Genomic DNA, 23,876 nt, shown 5'->3' on the forward strand with positions numbered 1-23,876 from the left:
GTTACATGAAAATCATTCCACTGCTAGTGAACGACTCACAGTCAGCCTGGGGTAGGTTTAGATCTTTCCTTGTGGTGGCCAATGGCTGAAGCAGTCAACAGGAAGTCACTGAATCTGGACAAGGGAAGAGATGTATGCTGAGATCTGCCCTATAGCCTGCAGTACACCGCTAGGCTTAGAGATGATGTATGTGTCTGAAACTGCTTTCTAAATTTAAAGGTAAACATTTGAATTCACTACAGTTTCTTGGTACAAGTGTAAGTCTCATGTTTTAGTTTTTAAATATTTCTAAATTTGATGTGTGAAGTTTTAGCCTAAGAAACCAAATATTCACACGGTGGGATTCTCTCTTTAGATCAAAATGAACTCGCTCATTCTTGACTAAGATAAAAAAGCAAGTGTTATGACCTAGCGCATAATTTCATACTGAGGGAAAAAAAATCATTTACACATTTCAAACTAATCCTAGGTGTGCACTTCCCGCGGTGGCTGCCATTGTTCTGAGGGCTTTCAACCTCCCACCTGTACATCTAAGGAAGGATACTCATCTTGGTCTGGCAGGCAAGGCAAGTATCTATGCCTGTAAATAGCAATTGAGAAAAAGTTCAAAGATCACTTGTTTTCATTCAAAGAAAGCCACATTTTTCTACTTGGAGAGGCTAATAATATTTGGAATCAAAGGCAATTAGGCATCAAATAATGGGACCAAATATCATTAACTCTGTTCACCATTTCTGTCACATGTGCGTGAGGCCAGCAGGGTGCCTTGGGCTGTCTGCTTTTTCCTTTTTCTTTTTCTTTTTCTTTTTCTCCTTCCTTCGTTTGTTCCTCTCTCTCTCTCTCTCTCTCTCTCTCTCTCTCTCTCTCTCTCTCTTTCTTTTCTTTGTTCTGATGTCTCTGTCATTGGGGGAGTTCCTCTCCTGCTTTCCCCACATTTACAAATTGTGCAGTAACTCTGTTCCTAGGCAGTGTTTACTGTCTCAGGTACAACCGCCATGTTTTCCCTCCAGGGGAAACGACATGGGTAAGTTTTGGCTTCCAGTCTGTAGGTTTCCAGAAAGAGATGGCTTCACCTTCAGAAATGATAACAGAAGCGCCACCATAGCAGCCTTTGCTTCCTGTCATTCATACACCTGTTAGACTCGAAAAATAGTCCTGGAACTCACTGTTTTATGATTGAAAATGGTTTTTATTTCCAGACAGTGTGTTCTGATTATAGTTTCCCTTCCCCTAGTGCCTCCAAGACTCTCCCCATTTTCCCACCCACCCAAGTTCACACCTTTCTTCTTGACCTTTCTCGGGTCTGACATGACAGGCTTGGTAGCCACTGCCAACAGGTGATGAAATTAGAGTCGGCACCGAGCCTTTCAGTTTTTAATCTCCCGCCCTTTAAAGTAGTACCACAGTTTGGTGTATATTAGCACAGTCCTAAGGTAGGAAGATAATAATCTGTTACCTACAAAGGAAGTGCCGTATAAGCGGAGTGAAGTTCTGTTGAGAATCCTGTAACGAGTTCAAGTTGGGGTAGTCTTAACCATAAGCAACCTGCACTTGAGATCACTGGATTTCAAGCACTCACGGGATGACAAGGGGGGCTTTACTGTAATCACCAGATGGTGTAGCCTGGAAACCTCTGAAATACTGTTTCCATGTTTTGGGGTGGATCTAAGGTAAAGTTTCAAATGCTGCAGTACAATACTTAAGTTTTCCTTGTTACCTAATTGACAAAGGGCGCGGGGGCGGGGGAACCCAAAAGAAATCATTTTAATATACTTGTCACAACTTGAAAGTAAATTAGGCCATCTAACAGTTCACATACCTTTTATTTTTAGGTCTGCCCATGGAAGGAGCTTCTAGGAACCGTGAGAAGAAGTGGCTCTTAAGTTTGTACATTGTCTTAATTATCCTCACGATAGCAGTCGTCCTAGGCACAGGGTGGAAAGGCTTGAAAAAGTATCGCTTCAAGGAGGAGGAATCCGTGAGCAGCGAGTAAATTGAGCTTTGCCTTCCCCTAAGCCTCTGGGCACTCTATCTGCATTCCATCTAATTTCGGGAGGCCTTTGCAAAGACTCATAGCGAGCGATGTCTCAAGGATGATGGGTTTGGGCGTGTGGCTAACTCACTACAGCCACTGCGTGCTAATCCAGCCACCTTCCTGTCTCTGCCCTGGGACACTGTTACTCACCCCCACTGTATGCTTTAAAAAAACAAAGCAAAACAAAACTTGCTTACTCATGTGGGTTTTCTTCTGTAGTCTATTCCATTGGTTTATGTGTACCTTTTTTTTTTCTTAAAAAAACAAACAACAACAACAACAAAAAAAAACCATACACCATGTACTAGAAACTCAGGAAGTGTCATGAATGCCTTTAGTGTTATCCGTTTGACTTGGGATTGCATGATCTGAAGTCTTTGGTGGTTCTCTCTGCATGTTAGGGTGGTTGCTTTTGATTTTGTGAAAAATGCCATGAGAGTTTATTTTTTGTCTGTGTTACGACAGTTGTGACCTGCCATGTGGGTGCTGGGAATCAAACCCAGGTCTTTTGAAGAACGGGCACTGCTCTTAATTGTTGGGCCATCTCTCCAGACGTGGCCATTGTAACAGAAGTGGTTTTTCTAACCCACAAATCAAGATATAGCTTCCTGCTTTATCCGTGTCCTCAACTTTCCCCATCATTCGTCTATAACTTTGAGTGTTGTGTAGATCCTTGGTTAAGTTTATTCCTAGAGACTTTATCGTACAGGTGAGATTGTTTTCACAAAATTTTTTTCTTTAGAGGATGAATATGGCATTGGAACTGATTTTTGTGTGCTTCAAGTTTACTGGGTTTGTTGTTAGAGTTGTTCTCTCTCAACAAGACTTTGACATACAGCTCTGGATGGCTTCACAACCTTAACCTTTCTGCTTTCATTTCCTGGGTGCTAGTGCTGTAGGTATACACTACCCCATCATGCCCAGCTCGGTGAATATAAGTTGTTCTTGTTTCAGTGGAGGCTTTAGGCATTCTCTTTTATTTCTTTTATTGGATATTTTCTTCATTTACATTTCAAATGTTATCCCCTTTCCTGGTTTCCCCTCCAGAAACTTCCTATCCCATCTCTCCTCCCCATGCTTCTATGAGGGTGCTCCCCCACCTACCCAGCAACTTCCTGCCACCTTCCTGCCCCGGCATTCCCCTACATTGGGGGATTGAGCCTTCACAGGACCAAGGGCCTCTTCTTTCACTGACGCCAGACAAGGCCCATCCTTTGCTGCATATGCAGCTGGAGCCACAGGCCACTCCATGTGTTGTCTTTGGTTGGTGGTTAGTCCCTGGGAGCTCTGGGGTGTCTGGTTGGTTGATGTTGTTGCTCTTCCTATGGGGTTGCAAACCCCTTCAGCTCCTTCAGTCCTTTCTCTTAACTCCTTCACTGGGACCCCATTCTCAGTCCAATGATTGGCTGTGAGCATCTGTCTCTGTGTTTGTCAGGCTCTGGCAGAGCCTCTCAGGAGAGAGCTATGTCAGACTCCTGTCAGCATGCACTTCTTGGCATCCGCAATAGTGTCTGGGTTTGGTGGCTGTATGTATATGGGCTGGATCCTTAGGTGGGGCAGTCTCTAGATGGCCTTTGCTTCAGTCTCTGCTCCATACTTTGTCTCCATATTTCCTCCTGTGAGTATTTTGTTCCCCCTTCTAAGAAGGACTGAAACATCCACACTTTGGTCTTCCTTCTTCCTGGGCTTCATGTGGTCTGTGAATTGTATCTTGGGTAATTATAGCTTTTGGGCTAATATCCACTTATCAGTGAGTACATATCACATGTGTTCTTTTTTGATTGGTTTGCCTCACTCAGGATGATATTTTCTAGTTCCATCCATTTGCCCAAGAGATCTGCCCGCCTCAGTCTCATGAGTGCTAGAATTGATGGAGTATATGTCACTACACCTAAATGTTCTTATTTTTAATGTTTTCTTGATCTTCCCTTTACAAGATAGCCCTAGAAAAGTACTGGGATCTTTGTAAATCACTTCTTCACACGGCAAACTTTCTCCTGTATCCCTCTGTAAAGAAGCTATTTTCCATGGTCTAGGTTATTGTATAAATGGAAATACATAGTAAGTCTTTATTTTTATGTGGCTTGTATCACTTACCACCATTATTTGACCCCCCTCATTCACAATCTTATATCGGTTGTTTGGTCTTTCCTTCACGGATTGGCGGATACTCACGTCCTTTACAACTTGTAGCTAAATTGACTAAAGCTGCTGTGGACGTCCCGGTCTTTGTGTGAGCATGCATGTCGGTTGTCTCGGTTCATTTCCTGGAGTAGAATTGCTGGGTGAGATGGTAGCACTTGTTTACCTTCTAATGGAAGAGCGAGACTCCTACTGAAGTCAGCATCTGCATCTCGACTCCCAGCCTCCAGTGAGCCCTTCTTAGTCTGGTCCCTTGCCAGGAGGTGTGGCTTCCTCGCCGCATCCTAGCATACACAGTCGCTGCATGTGGTTCCATTCGAATACTTCTCAGAACTAACGATGTAGAAATTGCCACGTTAGTTTATTATCTCGACATCCTCGGAGAAATGGCCGTTCAGAGCCTACACCCCTCTTAGTGAGGGTATTTGCCCTTTTGTTGTTCAGTTATTTCTCGTTGGTCCATTTGTGAAGCAGGCTGTCTTTCATCTGGTATTCTTCATTGCTTTCCAAGTGTAAGCTCTTCATCATGTGTTTAATTTGCAAACGTGTTTCCCCTGTCCAGGACTTCTGCCTTCTACCTCTCCCGTTCAGAACGTACAAATGTCAAGCTAGAGAAAGTTCGGTGGGAAACTTGCTTTCTTATAGGCCATGATTTGGGTTCTGTACATAGGAAAGAGAGCCCAACCTGAGTTCACAAAGGTTCCTTCTGCGTACTCCGTAGTTTTAAGGTTTACAAGTAGAAAGACGCTTAGTTTTAGTTAAGCTTTATATGGCCAACAGAGCCGCATTCTCAAGTGCAGCAGAATGGTTCTCAGCCATTGTTCCACGGCGCCGATATAGTCCCCAACAACAAGTACTGACCTTTAATGATTCTAATGCGACTGTCCCCCTGAGTTGTGAGAGCACCAATTATTCAGTGTTCCCGTGTGAGCAAATGGAAACTCTCATGTATCCGTTCTGAGTAAATATGTTTACTCTGGCTAAGGAGCTGCCCTCATGTGTGTGGTGTTCTGTGTTCTGTGTGTAGAGTAGACACCAGAGGGCTGGGGATTAGTACTGGCTTGGCACAGGTCTCAGAAACTCTCTCTGGGCATCTTTCCTGTCTGATTTTCTTGGGTGAAGCCAACTTGCTTCCCTGGCACTCCCACCCTTCCAGTTCTCTTACACATGCAACATGTGTGTGCACATACACACATACACAGATGCATACATGCACACAAACATACACGAACTCATGCAATCACACACAAATGCACACAAACATGCAAACACACATGCTTATGCGCATACACACACATTGAAAGGACTGTAGGGATAAGTAAAAATCAAACTCAGGAATTTTAGGTTCTTAAAGCACTACTTGAAGCAGCTGGAGTTTTTGTGGCTGAGGCGTGTGAAAAGATGGACGTGTAATTTGCGAGGCTGAAGGCATAGCTCCTTGGCAGAGGACTTGCCTACCTCACAAAAGGACCTGTACTCCATGTCAATTACCGTTACAAAGGTCATTCTCATCTTCATGCAGATCCCATTGTGTATTATTTATTGGTAATTGGTCTTGTTAAAAAAAAAGATAATACTGCTTATATGGTAGTCCAATTTTTATTCACAATTGTTGTCAAGAGTTTTAATTTTTTCCTACTAATTAACATGAAATTTTCTATTTCTTCCTAGAAGCAAATCAGAAGACAACACTCAAACGTACAACAGCAGGTAAGTGCATTAAAGGTGGCGTGAAGAGGTTGAAAAAGATCCATGATTTGATTATGAGCCATTATTTAATTTTATACCTCTTGAGTTTCAGCTGGTAAGGCAGTGCTTTGAAAAAAAAAAAGAGACAAATAAATTTTAGTAGTTTTGCTTCCAGTAAGCCCTTCATTTATTCTGGGTTCATTGGAAGTCTACTCCCCCCAACCCCTGCCTGCAGAAGCCTAAGGAATAAAATGCCAAGTACAACAGAGCTGAAGCCTAACGCATAAGGAATAATAGTGTTTAATATTTAGGCCTCATCCAGCCTGGGCCATTAGCATGCTGCTTGGGTAAACAAGCCAATGCCACTCTCCCTATCATGGTTACTCCAACAGATGGCCCCTGGGTTCAGGAGAGGTTATGTACATGTTTTGTTTAGGGCCACACACTCAGTTGTCACTTTCTCGGGAGTTTGAACAGTCATGTGTTTCTGCATTCACCATTGTTCATCACAATGAGGGACGTCTTCGATCAAGGCCAGGAGTAATGTGTATCCATGGGTTCAATAAAAAAGAAAGCATTTAGAAGTCAGCTTGGCACCACGACAATGGAGCTAAACATTGGGAAGTTTGATCCCAGGGGCCTAAGATTCTCCTCACCACACTTTTCTGTTTGGACTAGGTATATGCTTGCAGGTATGATTGACATTGGTGGAACAGGTCTCAAATGCAAGCAGAGAGCAGTTGGTTACGCTCCTAACGGTCTTACCACTATTGCTCCAGTGGGCTTGCCTTGCCTGTGGCACTCATCCTCTGGTTGGTAAGGTTCACAGGAGCCTGAATAGCACCTTCTGGCACTGTGAAAGCTTCCAGCTCAGTTACATTTTGGTTTCTTTATACCTAGCAACCAAGATGTGTGGTGTCTTTAGTAATAGGATCTCATCGCTTAGTTCTGGTGGGAACCTAGTCGAATGGCAATATCCTGCAGTCTTTCGGAGGCCACTTGGTGTCTCTGGCCAACAACCGTTAAGGAAGTATGTATCTCACCGGACACTGGGGGTTTTTGTTTAATAACCCAAGGCCTTCTCTCCTTAATTTATATTGTTTAGTTTACAAAGTAGTAAGTTTATGACTTTCATACACCCTTTATTTTTTTTTTCAATCTCTCTTCTCCACCTCACCTTCTAATCTGCAACCCTGCTTAAACTTTCCAAGCCTCAAGTACCAGTTATCTGTTTTGATGTCACCTATGCTACGTCATCTCTCCTCCCTTGAGAAATCTCCCATTGAAGTAGGCCCTTTCTAGGTTTCTGGTTTTAATAAAAGTTAACCGGAAGTTTTAGAGACTCGGAGGTAGGATTCACAGAGGACAGAGAAAGCGTGCAGTATTTATCTTTTGGGGTCTGGGATACTTCACTCAATATACTCCCCCACCCACCCTGTTCCATTCATTTACTAGAAAAAAATTATAATTTTCTTTTCTTATAGAAGGTGGTGGTTTGAATACAAATGGTTCCTGTAGAGTCATATATTTGACTGCTTAGTCATCAGTGAACTATTGGAACCATGGAATTGTTTAGAAGGATTAGGAGGTGTGGCCTTGTTAGAGAAAGTGTGTTACTTGGGGGTGGGATTTGAGATGTCAAAAGGTCACGCCAGGTCTGGTCTCTCCCCTCCCACCTTTCTGCCTGGGAATCAACATGAAGCTCGTAGCTACTTCTTCAGCACCACACCTGGTGCTTCATGCTTCCTTCCATGATGGTAATGGACTAAATCCCTGAAACTGTAGGCAAGTGTCAATTAAATGATTCCGTGGATAAGGTTGTCTTAGTCACGGTGAATTCACAGCAATGGAACAGTGGCTAAGGCACAGAAGAGTGTAAACCCATTTGGTGTGTGTGCCCCATTTTCCATATCCATTTATCTGCTGATGGACATCTGGGATGATCCCATTTTCTGGCTGCTGTGAGTAAAGTGGCAGTGAATATGGATGAGCAAGTATGTCTGTAGTAAGATATAGTCCTTGGGGCATATGCCTAGGAATGGTACAGTTGGGACAAGTGATAGGTCTCTTTCTATAATTTTGGGAACCTCCACATTGATTCCCATGGCGGTTGTCTCTGGTTACACTCCTACCCCAGCCTAAGTGTTCCCCTTTCCCCAGTTCTTCACCAGCATTTGTTGTTATTTGTTTTCTTGATGATGGACATTCTGACTGGGGTGAAGTGGTTATCTCAAAGTTGTGTTAATTTGCATCTGAATGATGTTGAACAGTTCTAGAAGTGTTTATCAGCAATTTACACTTCTTTTGAGAATTCTCTGCTCATACCCATGCCAAATTTTTGATTGGTTGGTTGCTTTTCTTGATGTTTAGCTTTCAGAGTATTTTTTCTTTCTGTGTTTTTTGCTTTTTGTAAAAGATCTTTCTCCTATTTAGTGGGCTGCCTCTTCACTTTCTGTACAGCAGTTTCCTTTGCTGTACAGAAGCCTTTTGAGTGTCCTACCATCTCATTTGCCACCCATTGGTTTTATTTTACGTACGTTTGCACTTTTACTCAGGATGTTCTTGCCTGTACCTGTATCTTCAACCATATGCACTACTTTTTCATACAGCAGCTTCAGACTCTCTTGGTCATGATGAGCGATCATTTTCATGCAGTCTTCATTAGGTTTGCAACTATACTTTTGAGAAATCTTGCATCTGTATTTGTAAGGGATATCAGCAATGCTATACTTTTCTTTTTGTTGTTGTTTGTCTTTATCTGAGTTTTGGTGTCACGCTAATCCCGGATGGGTAAAATGGTTGAAAGCATTCCTTTGCTTTCTGGTTCGTGTAATAAATAATCTGAGTAGTGGTCTTTTCATTAGAGGTCTGATAGAAATCCATAGTGAATTCACTGGGGCCTAAAATTTTTTTTTTTAAGTTTGGGGGTTCAGTGGGTATCCTGCTGGTCTAGTCAGTGCTGTAGTCCATTGGCTTTACAGCCAGGTGAGGCTAGTGAAGCCGCCCTGTCCTGGAAGCATGCCCAGCACCTTCCAATACGAGGAGAGCTGCTCCCCACAGAGGAGGCTGCCATGCCACCTCTAGCTCAATTCTTCCAAGTCTTGTGTCTCAATTATGTGGCATCTTCACCCGCAGGGACTTACCTTCCAACAAAGCACAATAGTGATAACGTCTAGTGTTCTGGGGTCTCTCAAACTCCCCTGAATGACAACTTGAGAATTTTCTGGTGCCTGGTACTCTGGGGGCTTTGCTAGGTAGGTAGTCTGGGAATCGTGGGGACCCTTAAATCGCCCCACTTGCCATACCTTCATTTAAAGTATATATCCATCCATCCATATCGTGCTGGCTGATACCAGGTCGCATCACTCCTGGGCTGGTGGTCCTGGGCACTAGGAGAAAGCGAGTTGAACAAGCCACGTGAATGAATCAAGCCAATGAGCAGGCTCCCTCAGTGGCCTCTGCCTCAGCCTCTGCCTCCAGGTTCCTGCCCTGTTTCAGTTCCTTTGAGGATGAATAGTGATGTCGAAGCGTAAGCCAGATATACCCTCTGCTCCCCAAGTTGCTTTTGATCATGGTGTTTCACACAGCAGTGGAAACCCTTGCTAAGACACGTACGCGCGCGTGCGCGCGCGCACACACACACACACACACACACACATACACACACACACACACACTATGTGTAATTGAACCCCAAGTTAGAGAGCTCCCCTACTCATCGTTTTTCCCATTTATCCCACTCGTAAACCCTGTATCATGCCATCGCCCTCTCTAGAGCTCCTTCCCACAAGGCCACTCGGCCCCTTTCTACACGCCTGGTTCCTGAAGTAGCTTCCGGGTTATACAGTAGCATACGCAATGGGAGCTAGAAGTCACAAATAGAGAATATGTGGGGTTTGTCTAGAATTCTGGTGTGGAATGGAAGGCAGGAATTTTCCTTCAGTCTACTAGGCTTCTCTGAAGTCAATGTAAATTTAGTATATGTGCGACAATTCATGTACAAAGCCAGTAGAGCAGCAGCTCTCCAGCCCTGGGTTGTGACCAGTTTGGGGTCGCATATCAGATATCCTATGTATCAGATATTTACATTACGACTCATAACAGCAGCAAAATTACAGTAATGAAGTAGCTACAAAATAATGGTGCGTTTGGGGGGGGGGGTAGTGTTGTCACCACAGCATGAGGAACTATATTCCAGGGTCGCAGCACTAGGAAGGGTGAGAATCACTGACTTAGAATCTAAAGGGCACGGCTTAGCAACCCAGAGTCAAATTTATATTTTGTGGTGTTTGGGTGTGATGAGAAACAAAGGTCTCTGCTGTCACCACATTCCTATAACCGTGCAGGTCACCGCATTCCTGTACTGTGCAGGTCACTATACTCAAAGGAGTATGAACAGTACCGTGCAGAACTGAAGATTTGCTGTCTGTGTTATAATCACATGTTTGTTGGTGAGCAGGCATGCTACTCACACATTTAAGTGTTTAGAGTTAACTTGGCTACAGAATGCATGGCCTGTTCTACATTCTCAGAGTGCATCAATTCACTGATACTTTTGGATACCGTTTTAATTTTTATTTAGATCCATACCAGAGTACACTATTAAACCACAAATCATCAAATAAACATTTAGGAAGTATTTTCTATAAGTAAATATGTTATAAACTAAGGATGAAAAATATTAGTTTAGAAATAATTTTTCAGTATGGTTTCTTGAGTAGCCACAGTTGATAAAATCATCCAAACAAACACTAATGTTTGTCAATCTAGAGATGAGTATTAGTTAACGGACCTTTCTTTGGTTGGCTGAACCTTATTTGATTGCCTACTCTTGTGATATGTAGGCACAATACTGGTTACAAAAGATTAGATCACTAGGTGGAAAAATGAACTCACAATTTGAACATTGGGAAGCCTTTTTGCAGGGACACACACAGGCAGATGCCACTCAGCTTGGATTGCAACTGTCTGAAATATGAACAACTGAGTGAATGAAAGAGTTTAATTAAGCACACCATGGGATTTCTGTTTTTTAATGGGTGTACGTGACCCGAGATATACGTACACCCTCTGGTTTAAGAAGAAAACAGGTAGCAGTCAATGGGATCTTTCTTGCTCAGAATAGTAGGCGATGTAGAGGAGTAAGAACGGAAGCTGGGATAGAAATGGCCAGACAGAATCCCTGTGTCATAGGCCTCTGTGTGTGTGTGTGTGGGTGTGTGTGTGTGTGCTGTTCTCTCTGGGGCTCTCCAGCCATGCTCTCTCCTTTCTCCTCACCATTTCACTTGTTGGATTAAAAAGATACAGTCTGGTGGCAGTAAAGTGGAAGAGACTCACGATTCTAACTTTTGGTATAATGATATAAAAGTAGAAATTTGCCACTTTCCCCTTTTTACAACTTTGAAGGGAAAGAGGAAGCGAGTACAGTAAGAACCATACAGATTGTACCCGGTAAATCTAATAGGGTGATTTCTTATTTATTTAGATCAAAATCCGAGGCAAGCAGTGGATCACCTACGAGCAGGTAAGTGTGTTAGGAAAACTTCTTAAAATACACTTAAAATAGCCTAGTAAGAGCACCAGTGGAAGGGGAAGCTCTTGGTCCTGCTAAGACTGAACCCCAAGTAAATGTGATTGTTGGGGGGAGGGTGTAAATGGGGAGAGGATGGGGAGGGGAACACCCATAGAGAAGGGGAGGGGGAGGGGCTAGGGGGATGTTGGCCTGGAAACCGGGAAAGGGAATAACAATCGAAATGTAAATAAGAAATACTCAAGTCAATAAAGAAAAAAAAATACACTTAAAGTGGCATTAATAGTTCACAGTTGGTTACTTTCTGAGCATTGATTAGTCAATGAGAGGCTAAAATATTAGACCAATAAACGAACTCCCTACGGTTACTATGTTGCCATTCCTAATGAATATGCAAACCTAAGGTTGCTGCTGCTAATGAATATATAAATAATTTACATCTCATTCAGCTTAGAAATACTCTTAAGTGTCCTGGGACTTGCTCTTGTCCTTACAATGGAGGTGAGGAACTGAGCCTAGTAAGATCCAAGGACACATATATTGGTTTATGACACCAAATTAGGATAGATCATTTTGTCTGTAAGGCACTGGAGGCGGTGCTATAGTCCCTGGGGTTTTAAGGGTCAGAAAGTTCCCAGGTGTGAGCGTGTACGCCTGCAACCCAGCAGTTCTCAACCTTCCCGAGGCTGTACACCTTTCATGCTGTGGTGACCCCCGACTATAAAACTATTGTCATTGCTACTTTATAACTGCAGTTTTGCTACTGTTATAAATCATAATGTAAATATCTGGCATGCAAGGTATCTGATATTTGACCTTTGTGAAAAGGCTGTTTGAGTTCCCGTAGGGGTGGGGACCCACAGGTTGAGAACCACTGTTAACTCGTGCATTTGGGAAGAGGAAATGGGGAGATCAGGAGTTAGAAGTCAGTTTAGTCTAAGTCAGTCAGTCTCTCTCTCTCTCTCTCTCTCTCTCTCTCTCTCTCTCTCTCTCTCTCTCTCTTATCCCCCCCCCGCCCCCTATCTCCAAAAAGTTAGATACATGGTCCCAACCTTCTCTTAAGCATAAGGTTACCTAATATATGTGCGTGCACACAACCCTGAATGGACTTAGCAGGTTACGCTTATACACTTACTCACATATGTGTAACAACAGTAATTCAAGAAGAGGAGGCCAGGGATTGGAGGAGGACACAAGGGGGCTTGGCATGGTTGGAGTGGAAGAAAGGAAAGAGACTGAGGGGGAACTGTGTGATTATATTTTAATAGTAAAAATAAAACACAAAAGCCATTTGGCTGTTCATGGCGCCAAATGTCTGTAATCTCAACACTTGCGAGGTGGAAGCTGGGAGGACCAGAGATTCACAGTCATCCTCAGCTACTCAGTGAGTTCGAGGTCATCCAGGACTACGTGAGAGCCAGTTTCAACGGAATAAATGAAGGTTTAGAGCATGGTTTATAGCAAGAAAGGCAGGAAGGTATGGAAAAATGAAAAAAAATTTAAAATTCAAAAGTAGATACATTAACATATTATAAATATCTCTGAAAAACATGGAATGTGTGAATGTTTTTCCGTTATAAGTATTTCGGATTCAAAATAAAAAAATGCCAGGAAATGAGTACGAGTCAATTACTAGCGGCCTAAACAAGGTAACGAGCATGCAAAGTCCTAAGGTTTGTTTCGGAAACTCCGCCGGTCGCTGGCACGGGAGCGAGCGTCCTGCTTGCTCTTAGCAGCCCCTCCTGTACTTTGAGTGGGGCTGTGTTTGAAGCTGCCGCCCTGACCTGTGTTTTGTTCTCTTCCGCAGTTAACTGCTACCCCTTCAGGAGGAGGAGAATGGCACCCAGGGGCTCACTGAGAAATGAAGAGTCCACGGTCTTCCCTTGGTCACAGCTAAAGGAGCTAATAAACTGAAAGTGGACCAATTTGCAGGCTTGCTGATCTGGTGTGTGTGTGTGTGTGTGTGTGTGTGTGTGTGTGTGTGTGTGATTTCCTCTGCCTTGGCATTCAGCCCATGGGCTATTGTAGTTGGTTGGTGTACCCCGGCGTGTGGGTGGAGGAAGTCAGTGGTGTCAACTGTGGGTCTTCTTCAATGACTCTCTGAGTTCTCCCTGTTACTCACACCATTCCCCACTCCAACACACACACACACACACACACACACACACACACACACACACACACACACACTTTGCAGCCTGATTTCCTGGGTCAAATACCCAAATCAATCAGAACCATCCTGGGTGTATGCCCTGTATTATATCCCTTGATTGATACAATTGAATGTCCAGGCCTTGAATAGATGGGAAGAAACAAGGTGAGTGTTAAGATTCACTTCTCTCCTTCCTGACTGTAGGTTCAATACCATGCCTTCTTTACTATGATAGACCATAACCCTCTGACCGTGAGCCAAATCAAATCCCTTTAATAAATCACATTTGTCAGGTATTCTGTCAAAACAATGAGAAAGGTAACTGCTACAGACACCGGCTTCTCAGCAGGGCCCAGACTCGCAGCCTCAGGTATTGCCACAGGAAGGCAAGCTTCAGAAACTGCCTTTTCAGACCATCCACTTTCCAGGAACGTAGGGACAATGACAAGAATGGTGGGTGCCCAGAGACTTCACACCTGTGAGTAGCAAAAGCTGTCGACTGCCCTATGTGACAGACTGGAAGAGATCTAGAGTCTCTTGAAGAGAGGCATTTCTGGGCGTGTCTAGATCACGGTAACTGAGATGGGGAGATCTGCCATGAATGTCCACGGTGTGTGTGTGTGTGTGAGCTGTGGTCCAGGCCGTAGAGGGACTTGGCCTCTAGTCTCAGGGTCACTTCATGTATCCATTGGAATGTCCCTCTCCAGTGTGCTTGGGACTGTGGGGTAGCGTGTAGAGCGAGTTTGCAAAGACGGAGAAGAAGCTCCAGCTGACTCCTACTTAAGGCACAGTGTGTGATTGTGGGAGGGGCCAAGTTGGTTCTGGACAAGTAGCAAGAAGATGATTGCTATGGCAAAGAATGGAGTTTCGTTTATGGAACCTTTTCACTTTTAATAAAGTTTTCATAAGTGTCAGAGCTTCTCACCACTGCTTTGGTTCTCCTGTGATTGAACTTCTGCCGTGGTACGTACAGTTCATCTCTGTACAACACTTTAGACTCCTGGAGGCTCTGTACCATCAGGAACTTCTGAATGTTCCTTCTGAGCCCAAGGCTAGGCTCACCTCTCCCCTGGCTGTTTGGTAAGAATTGCAATCGGGGTGGGGTTACAAAAGCAAGGAGGAGCCTTTCTTCTTTCTGTATTTCTTTTTTTTTTTCCTTATTCACTTTACATCCCGCTCATCACCCCCTTCCAGACACCACCTCCTACAACCTCCATCCTCCTCTTAGCTGTTGAGGGCCCTCCTATATATCTCCCCCTCCCCAATCATGGCATTTCAAGTCTTTGCAACACTAGGTACTTCCTCTTCCACTGAGGCCAGACAAGGCAGCCCAGCTAGAAGAACATACCCCACATACAGGCAACAGCTTTGGGATAGACCCCGTTCCAGTTTTTTGGGATCCACATGAAGACCAAACTGCACATCTGCTACATATGTGTGGGAGGCCTAGGTGCCACCCATGTGTGTTCTTTGGTTGGTGGTTCAGACTCTGAGAGCCCCAAGGTTCCAGATCAGGTGACTCTGTTGGTCTTCCTGTGGAGTTCCTATCCCCTTTGGGTTCCCCAATCCTTCCTTGTATTCTTCTGTAACAGTCCCTTATTTCCACCTACTGTTTGGCTGCGGGTGTCTGTATCTGAATCAGTTGTCACACCTTCCTTTATTCATCCCTGTCAGGGATCAGCACTGAAAAAAGGGGTATTTTAAATAGTCAACCAGAAAGAGACAGGTGAGCCCCCAAGAGCAGGAAGGTCTCTCGGGCCAGTCAAGAGGAAGGGACATTTTAGAATTCAGTTGGTTGTACAGACCTAGGGTGCCAGAGGGCCATTACATGTATAATGCAGACCAGGTAATTTTTGTAGCCTATGAAGAGTGAAATCATTAGAACAATTATAACCCTTAGTAAGAACATGATTTAAACACACACACATTCACACACACATTCACACACACACACACACACAACACACACACACACACATACTCACACATTCACACACATTCACACACATTCACATACATTCACACATACACATTCACATACACACATTCACACACACACACACATACACACACACACACACACACACACACACACACACACCAGTTGATGCAGTTCTGCCCTCCTTTGAGTAGAACAATCAAGAAAACTATTCAAAACTCTCCTCAGGCTTTGCCATGAACCTCAGTGAAGCATTTTCTTGCTGCCTTTGTCTACTGCAAGGGACACATGATGGTGAAGGGTGTGCACTCCAGGGCTCAAGAAGCTGTCCATTTGTCATCCAAGTTCAGAGGTCAGCCACTGTGTCTGGTCTACCACCACCTCATGGGAAACACTAGAGACAATTAACAGAGGGAATACTTCTGCACCATGATCAACATGTCTTATTCAGGGAGGAAGATTGGACCAGAATTAACTACCCAGGGCACTCTGAAACATAAGGGCAAATGCTTAGAAATTTCACATGAAGGATCTACAATAGTAAATGCTATTTCTCTCCTAACAGCAAATACCACTTCCCATATACCAAAGATACTGATTGGGGCCAAGTCTGGATAAAATCAGGGTCCCATTCTTATTGGTCCCATTCCCATAGTCTAGGAGACAGATGTAATCCCATTGGGTTTTGTGAAGCTGTCCAGTGATTTCCCACAGGCATGGGTATTCTGGACAACTGTACCTAAATCTGTGTTTGGTGACTGAAAACTTAAAATTTCAATCAGTCAGGGAACATGAATGTTAGAATACAATATGCCATGTTATAGTTATGATGGGCTGCCAGGAACCATTTAGGAGAGGCTAAAAGCAAGCAGGTGATCTTCTCGAGATGTTTCACAGTGAAACAATGATGAAAAAGCCTTTGAGAGGCAAGGCCCAAAGGACAAATCCTATAGCTGATGTCTTTCCTGTCCTTATAAAATCCCTGGGCAGATTTCTGCAGATCCATGAAGATGTGCTGTCTTGTAGTGGTACTATACAAACACGATTTCTTAATTCTTAATGATGATTGTATAAGAATTTCTAAAATTATACTAGTAATTATTAAGTCCTTTATAATAGGACTGCTATTAAAACCCTCTCTATAAAAACTATAATTAGAACTCTGCCAGTCTTCAAGTATCTTGAGTTAATTGTTTCTGAGATAGAAAGCAGGCATTTACAACTTAGAACGCATTCCTAGAGTTTTTAAAACAAGTAACCAAAGGTCATAAAAGGGAACTAATGATTTATTGTAGTTACAAAGACAGAAGATAAAATATTGACTGCATTTATCTATACAACTTCAATGCTCATTTAGTCACAAGAATCGTGGTTTTTAACTTTCAATGAACCTGTGTATCTAGAGACAGAAAATACATGTCTAGCTAGGTAATTACTTAATAGAAGCACATGTAAACATCTCTGTTCTAAATTTCTTATTCAGTTTATGATTTGATTTTATGTTTGAAATTTAGTGAAGTTTTTTTTTTTAAAGAATGGTTGGAAAAACCATGTGATTTTTTTCTCCTAGAAAAGATACAAAAAACTAGGGACAATTACATTACATTAGAGCAGAAGGAGAGAACAGGATTAGGAGGAGTAGCAGAGCAAAGTAAGTTACAAATTAATGGAGCAACTTACAAATTAAGAAAGCACATAGTCTGATAGTTTTTCCTGTTTACTTTCTTTGAGAAATAAAGATTAGAATCCTTTTTAACAGTGTCTCTCTTTCTGCAAGCATCTTCCCCTTGTTGACAAGGAGTTAAACTCTCGGCCTAAGGACCTGATGTAAGGGAATTTCTGAGGAGAAAAGGGACCTCTTACTTAATTCCCCCACTGTTATAAAAAAAAAGTCAGTAGATCCAAAGGCATGCAGCCTTAGGGTAATTTAAAGTCAAGACATTAAAAAAAGCAACCCTAATCTCTCCCAAGACCAAGTCTTGCTCCCACCCCACTCCCCGCACCTTCAAGAGATACAGAGCTCTGGAGCTGGCCTCTGGCCAAAGGCTATTATCCAGAGAGGAGGGAGACCATATGTGACAAATAAATGGTCAGACTTTGCTTCCACATCCAGAAGCGTGGCCCATGGCATGGGCAGCCCTGATCCCATTTGACTTAAGATACTTTTTGAATCATGGTGGGTTAAGTTGTGATGGAGCCGTATCCCTGGAAAATCCATTCTTTACTCCTTTCCAATTTCTCTAACACTGGATTTGTGTTGTTTTATTTTGTTTCCTTACAGCATTACAGCCTTTTTCCTCTTCCTAAAACAGTAGACAGCTTTATGTTTTATACCAGGAAAGGGGGCCTTTTAAAATGAGTGTCTCTCTTCTGACGTGGCATATCTTAGTTGTCCTACAATTCCTAGGCCCATGCCAATTGAGCCTAGCAAGTCCCACAAGAAGTGGTTGTAACTGGAGGGAGACCCTTGGTTTGCTGGCTCTCTGGGCCAGACCTAAGATTGGAAACCATAGGAAGTTGAGAAACTGGCCCAACTAAAAGCAGTGGACCCATGACCTGGAAATATCCCACTGGAAGATGAATGTAGTGAATATTACTCCCAGGTAAGCATAGCCCTACCTGTGCCACAGAGGCTCACAGAGTCGTTCAGTTCCTAAGGTATGATTAATCTGAGGAGCCTTTCAGGACTTCCAGGTCTTCCTCAATCCAGCCTGCTAAGTAAGACTGACTTTGGGAGGTCAATGGGCACACCAGGTCACAGCTAGCCCCTGGGTTGGTGCGGAATATCCATCGGTTAAAATAGATGGTATAGATCTCATCAGGTTCATTAACCCTACATGTGGGTATTCTCATTTGAGAATGCTCACAACCAATTGACAATTCCCGGCCAGGAGCAGTCATTATATTGACAATAAAGCAGGTAGTTTTTATATTTGACAGCTTTTATTTCTAATCTAGGGATTTACTAGGGAAGGATTGAAAGAAGTCCCTTTACTGAAGCCAAGGTCAAGATGAGAGAGTATCCTCCCCACACCCCCAAAGAGTCTCTTTTCCACAAATCCAGAGTGGTACTATTCCATTTTAGCTATGAGTCCATGCCAGCTGTCATGATGACCATAGTGGTACACAGAAGGCAGGATAGGAACCTACTCATTGAGGCTCTTAAGGGAATCTCCTTGAGTACTTTGCCCAGGATCAGATCTCCAGGACAGAATGGGGGTGGCCCCACCTCTCTCCCTTTAGGGGCTCCCTTCCTAACCTCGGAATTTGTTAGAATCTCACTAGATATTGTATACCAGCTGGATAATCTTGAAGGGAAAGCCTCCAAAAGAGACCATACCAATATTTATGGACGACTCTTTAGTCACACCAAAGCTAACAACATCGGACTTCTTACAAAGGATGTTTGTCGTCTTCTGTGCTCCTATCATCCAGTAAAGTATCCACCCATGCCAGTACCAAATGGGTTTTAAGTCTCTTCAGTGAGCGTGTAAAATCTACTGAGCAGTCTTCCCCTAGACACTTTCTGTCTCTGTGTGCATCAATGGGGCAGGTGACAGCTATGAGACTAGTCATCTGACAGACTTTGAATCCTACGCTATCTAGATTAAAAGCCTCTCATCTTGCTCTCCCTACAGACATTCTTTAACCTAGTCGGAGTTTTCCCTTTCCACGTGGCATTTAGTAGAGGGGTTTTAAAATCCCACCAGTATAGGTTTTTGAGATAGCCATAGATGACCATCAGCAGTAGCTGTAAACTTCTGGAGAAACAAGGCTGCACCTAATAAGTCCACTATAGCCTTGGAGTGTTTGGAAAGTGTTCCCCTTTTAGGGACATATGGGAGGCACGGGGAAGGGAATTCAAATTTAGGTGCACTCTTCCCCAAACCAATCCAAGAGGAGGCTGCAATATTTTTATTTCTTAATTTATTATTGATAAACAAAAAATGAACAATCTGGTTAGAAAATCAAGTCAATAATGGAGTCAAACTCAAAACTACTTTGAGACTCCGTCTTATACCAGTCAGAATGGCTAAGATAAAAAAAGAAAAAGACAAAAACAAAACCAACCAACCAACCAACCAACCAACCAACCAACCAACCAAGGTGGGGAAAGGGAGATAAGTATTCATTGCTGATGGGAGTGCAAACTGGTCAGCCACACAGAAACTAGTATAGAATTAAAACATAAATCTACCATGTGATCCAGCTAGACCCATATCCTACTGCAGAAATGCTTGCTGCTCTATTCATAATATCCAGGAGACAGAAACAACCTAGATGGCCATCAATTAATGAAGGGACAATGATAATGTAGTGTATCTACCCAGTGGAATATTATTCAGCTATTAAGAAAACCATGAAAATTTCAGGCAAATAGATGGAGCTGGAAACAATCATTCTGAGTGAGGTAACCTTTACCCAGGAAGATAAAATATCTCATTAAAATATCTCATTTAAAAAAAAACACACCTCAGTTGTGTAGTTTTCTCTATACAAAACAACCAGAAAAACTTAGTGGGATGTGGACATGTTTGGTATTACTGATATTTTAACAAATACATCTGTGAGCATGGGATGTTTCCACTTTATTGTACAGATATATAAATATGGAGACATTTCTGAGCTACCACTTACTATTAACACACATTAGCCATTCAACGCACATGATACTATAGGAGCCCCTTGGCTGGGGTCCATCCAAAGGCAATATCATTTTGTTGTTGACATCCGTTTTCTTCAGTCCTTCACTCATTTGTTTTCAGATTGTGATATAGCAGAGAGCCTATACTAGTCTGTACAATTCTGATATGGTGATACCCAACAGAAACAACTAAGGAGAATGGGTTATGTCTTGGACCATGGCTTCAAAACGTTTAGGTCCATGGAGTCTCAGAAAGAGTGGCTGCTTATTATGGTGGATGTGTCTGTGTAGAGGCTGCTCATGTCCCTATGGACTTGAAGGGAAGGAATGTTGTCCCTACTCCCAACTTTCCTAATGCTGTGACCCTGTAATACAGTTCCTCATGTGGTGGTGGCCCCTAACCATAACGTTATTTTGTTTCTACTTCATAACTGTAATTTTGCTACTGTTATGAATCATAATGTAAATATCTGATATGCAGGGTGTCTGATATGCGGCCCCTGTGAAAGGGTCATGTGACCTCGAGTGGGTTGCAACCCGTAGGTAGAGAATCGCTGCAGGAGAAAAGAGAGGAAACATCAAGGGCCAAGTAGAACTCTCAAAGGCCGACCTCTTGTCATTGACTTCTATTGGATAGACCCCCACCATTTAAAGACTCCAGAGTCTCTCTGAATAGCCCTACCACACGAAGAGTCAGCATTCAAAAGGTGAGACACCGGGGCCGCTCCGGAGGCTGTGGCCATGTGCGAGGTGCAGCAATAGCACTGTTCAGCATGTACTGGAGGTTTTGTGGGTACCTACATAGGACATTAGTTTTTCGGTCCTGTTGAAAACATCAGAGACTTGAACGGATGTAGGAATCTGACTAGGTCCGCACAGGTCATGTTTGTCTAACCATTAGGAATGCCAGGAAAGCCATCTCACCTTTTAGGCACAGGCATGTTGGGAGGTAAGAAAGCACACCTCTTTCTGCTAATTTAAGGTTAATTTAATCTCTGTCTCCTAAGTTTACTTGTGTAATCCCTCTATTTTATCACTGTTCCCTTTGGGCATGTTTGTTATGCATGGCCTCTCCAATCACTAATCTATTAAGCGACTATGTTTTTCCTACTCATTCTATTCTGCATGACTTTATGACTTGGTTGTTTGGTCCCTTTTAAAAGTGAGATGTTTATTCTGTTACTGTTTCTAATTTTTTCTTCTTCTACCGTGGCAAAGTAATTTCAGAGCAAACTTATCAAACACATGTTTCTCTTTTCCTAACAGAACTATAGTTAATTTGGTGTGGCTGGATTTTATTGTAGTTATGATTTGGGCTAGGGCCTGTGGACACTAGGAAGTCGCTACGTTGCTTCTAGTACATGACTGAATTTGTGTTTGAGAATTTATCATATGAGTTCTGTACTTACACCATTTGTGCCCCTTCTGCCCCCTCTAGTGCACCTACTCTCTCTTGAGTTCATAACCTCTTTAATAATAATATTCCTTTAAGCGCACATGTGTATGCAACCTATAAAATCCATTTAATGTTGTTTGCATGTGCATGTGCTTCAGACTGAATTTGGGATTGGATAACCTGATGCTTCCTGGGGAAAACTGATTCTTCAGCATCCAGCAGCCATTGATTGCCTGTAATTCTTCAATCAGGTGCCAGGTTTATTAAAATTCCCTCTGTTGACACTGGCATATTGACTGCTGTCACTATGTAGGACTTAGGCAATCATATGGCTGAGATTTCATGGATTCAGCTTCACCTGTCATGTCTAGAGGACAATGTCTTAAAGCAGGAGTCCTGGTTCTCTAACTCTTATAAATTCTCTGCCTTACTTCTCATGGGAACCGTAGGAGTATTGCAGATGTATCAGTTGTGTCTAAGCACCCATAACCACTTATTCACTGCACTCTGACCAGTTGTGGATTACCAAGGACCAGCCTTGGTTAGGAGAGGGGGCCTGAGGGAAGAGGTAAATTCTGGGTTACAAGCTGATACCCTATATTCTGCTTGAGACAGCTTTCCTGATTGCTTTCTCCAGACATCTCTCTCTCTCTCTTACAATTCTAAAAAAAAAAAAATCTCTGTATGGCTCATCTCTTGCAGCTCAAAAGTCCAGTCTTTTATTTACACATCAATTCAGGTTCCCTTTTGATTATCCCATGAGCCAGCATCCTATGACCCCAACCCCTTGATTCTTAGAGACAGCAAGCACATTTTTTTTTAAACATTGCAAATGAATTCAGAGATCTGCCTGCCTTTGTAAGCACAGACAATAAGCTAGCTGGGTGGGATCCCATCATGAGATTACCATTTCTATCACTCATGGGCCCAAACTAGCTCTGTTCCTGGCTGACCTTTAACTCAGGAATCTGCCTGCCTTTGTATCTTTCTGAGAAGCTGTTTCACAGTACAGCTGCCTCTGTTCTTTCATGTCCGTGAAGCCCATCAAATAACTCACAATGCTTATATTTATATTATATATAAAATTACATTTATATGTATAATATATTACTTATATTGCTTTATATAACTCCTCCTTGCATTTTCGCATAGTTGAGAAATTACGTATTTGTGAACTCGTGTTTTCAGAGTTCTTTCCCATAACCTCAAGAGCTGTCCTGAAGGTCTCAGGATTTACCATTTTTGCTAAGGACACAGACACACCCTTGCCTCCAGACTCATGCTGTCTCTGCTTATCATGGAGTCATTCATCTTAACAAGGGTAGCATTCCCTGAAGGAGGAACATGAAAATATGCACACTATTATACAAACAAGCCTCATGCCCTCAGCAACCATTGACACTGGTAGAGGCCTACCCTCTGATAACTCTGTTTCAGGGGTGGAAACCATGTCATGCTGTCCCTTGCATAGCCAAGCTGGGCTTCCTATCACAGTCTCCATCTTTTGCAAAAATAAGCTTCTTTGATGGGGGATGTGAGCTATACTTACCTGTGGCTATCAAGGTAAGTGTCTAGATTCACTTAGAAATTCTATTGGTTTAGGAAGATTACAGTACAGTTTCTTCTACTCTAAGAGTCTATGGTCTCTTCAGCCATGGGCACTTGGCTAGGTTTATACCAAATTTATCGAACTTGAATTCCTTCCTATTGAATGGGCCTTAAGTCTTATTAGACAGCTGTCAATTATCCTGAGATAAAAGTGCCACACTTGTGCTTGGGGCTGTCTTGCCGTGTGGTTGCTCTTCACTTTGGGGAGTTTGCAGAGCACCATCAGATTCTGTGAGAGAGCCCAGCCTCAGTGAGGAGGCTTCCAGGGCAGATCTACTTTTATCCAACAAAGCCTTGTGTTCAAAGTGTGGTGTTTTCAGCAATCTGATCCTGCCTCAAGTCCTGTGGGGCAACCAAGAGCTCACACCCACTTGACAAAAAACTGCAAAGGAAGGTCTCCATTGCCTGCTACTGGGATTTTTGGTAGATTTTTCTGTATCTCTTGGGGGGGGGGAGAACATTATCACTCAGTGTGGTATGACTCCATTAAAGAAAGAAAAAAAAATGTAAATATGCTTATATGTTATAGATTTTTAAGTTAGCTTATAAAATGTTTCCTGTAGCTTTAAAAGATATTATTAGTGTTATTTATCTTTCCTTTCGTCTCCCTTTCTCAGTTAAATTTCTTGCTTCCACCTCTCATAGCAGCTATGCCCCCCTTCCCATGGCCCTCTCTGTGGTTCCTCCCTTTCTCTCTCCATAATTGCTTTCTGTTTTCTTGTCTTTTGTAATTACTTCAG

At 42.8% G+C, this 23,876-nt stretch overlaps 1 protein-coding gene across 1 annotated transcript in view; it reads left to right on the forward strand.

Annotated features, from left to right (window-relative positions):
• Adam32 (ADAM metallopeptidase domain 32) overlaps positions 1-13,321 on the forward strand; it is a 99,859-nt gene extending 86,538 nt beyond the window's left edge. The window contains exons 18-22 of the mRNA XM_032919035.1: positions 470-566; positions 1,833-1,989; positions 5,849-5,887; positions 11,352-11,390; positions 13,204-13,321. Coding sequence (XP_032774926.1) covers positions 470-566; positions 1,833-1,989; positions 5,849-5,887; positions 11,352-11,390; positions 13,204-13,207 — 336 coding nt within the window. The 3' untranslated portion in view covers positions 13,208-13,321. The remainder of the gene's footprint in view (positions 1-469; positions 567-1,832; positions 1,990-5,848; positions 5,888-11,351; positions 11,391-13,203) is intronic.
• The last annotated feature ends 10,555 nt before the right edge of the window (positions 13,322-23,876 follow it).

This window comes from Rattus rattus, chromosome 13, assembly GCF_011064425.1.
Source record: "Rattus rattus isolate New Zealand chromosome 13, Rrattus_CSIRO_v1, whole genome shotgun sequence".
Classification (NCBI taxonomy): domain Eukaryota; kingdom Metazoa; phylum Chordata; class Mammalia; order Rodentia; family Muridae; genus Rattus; species Rattus rattus.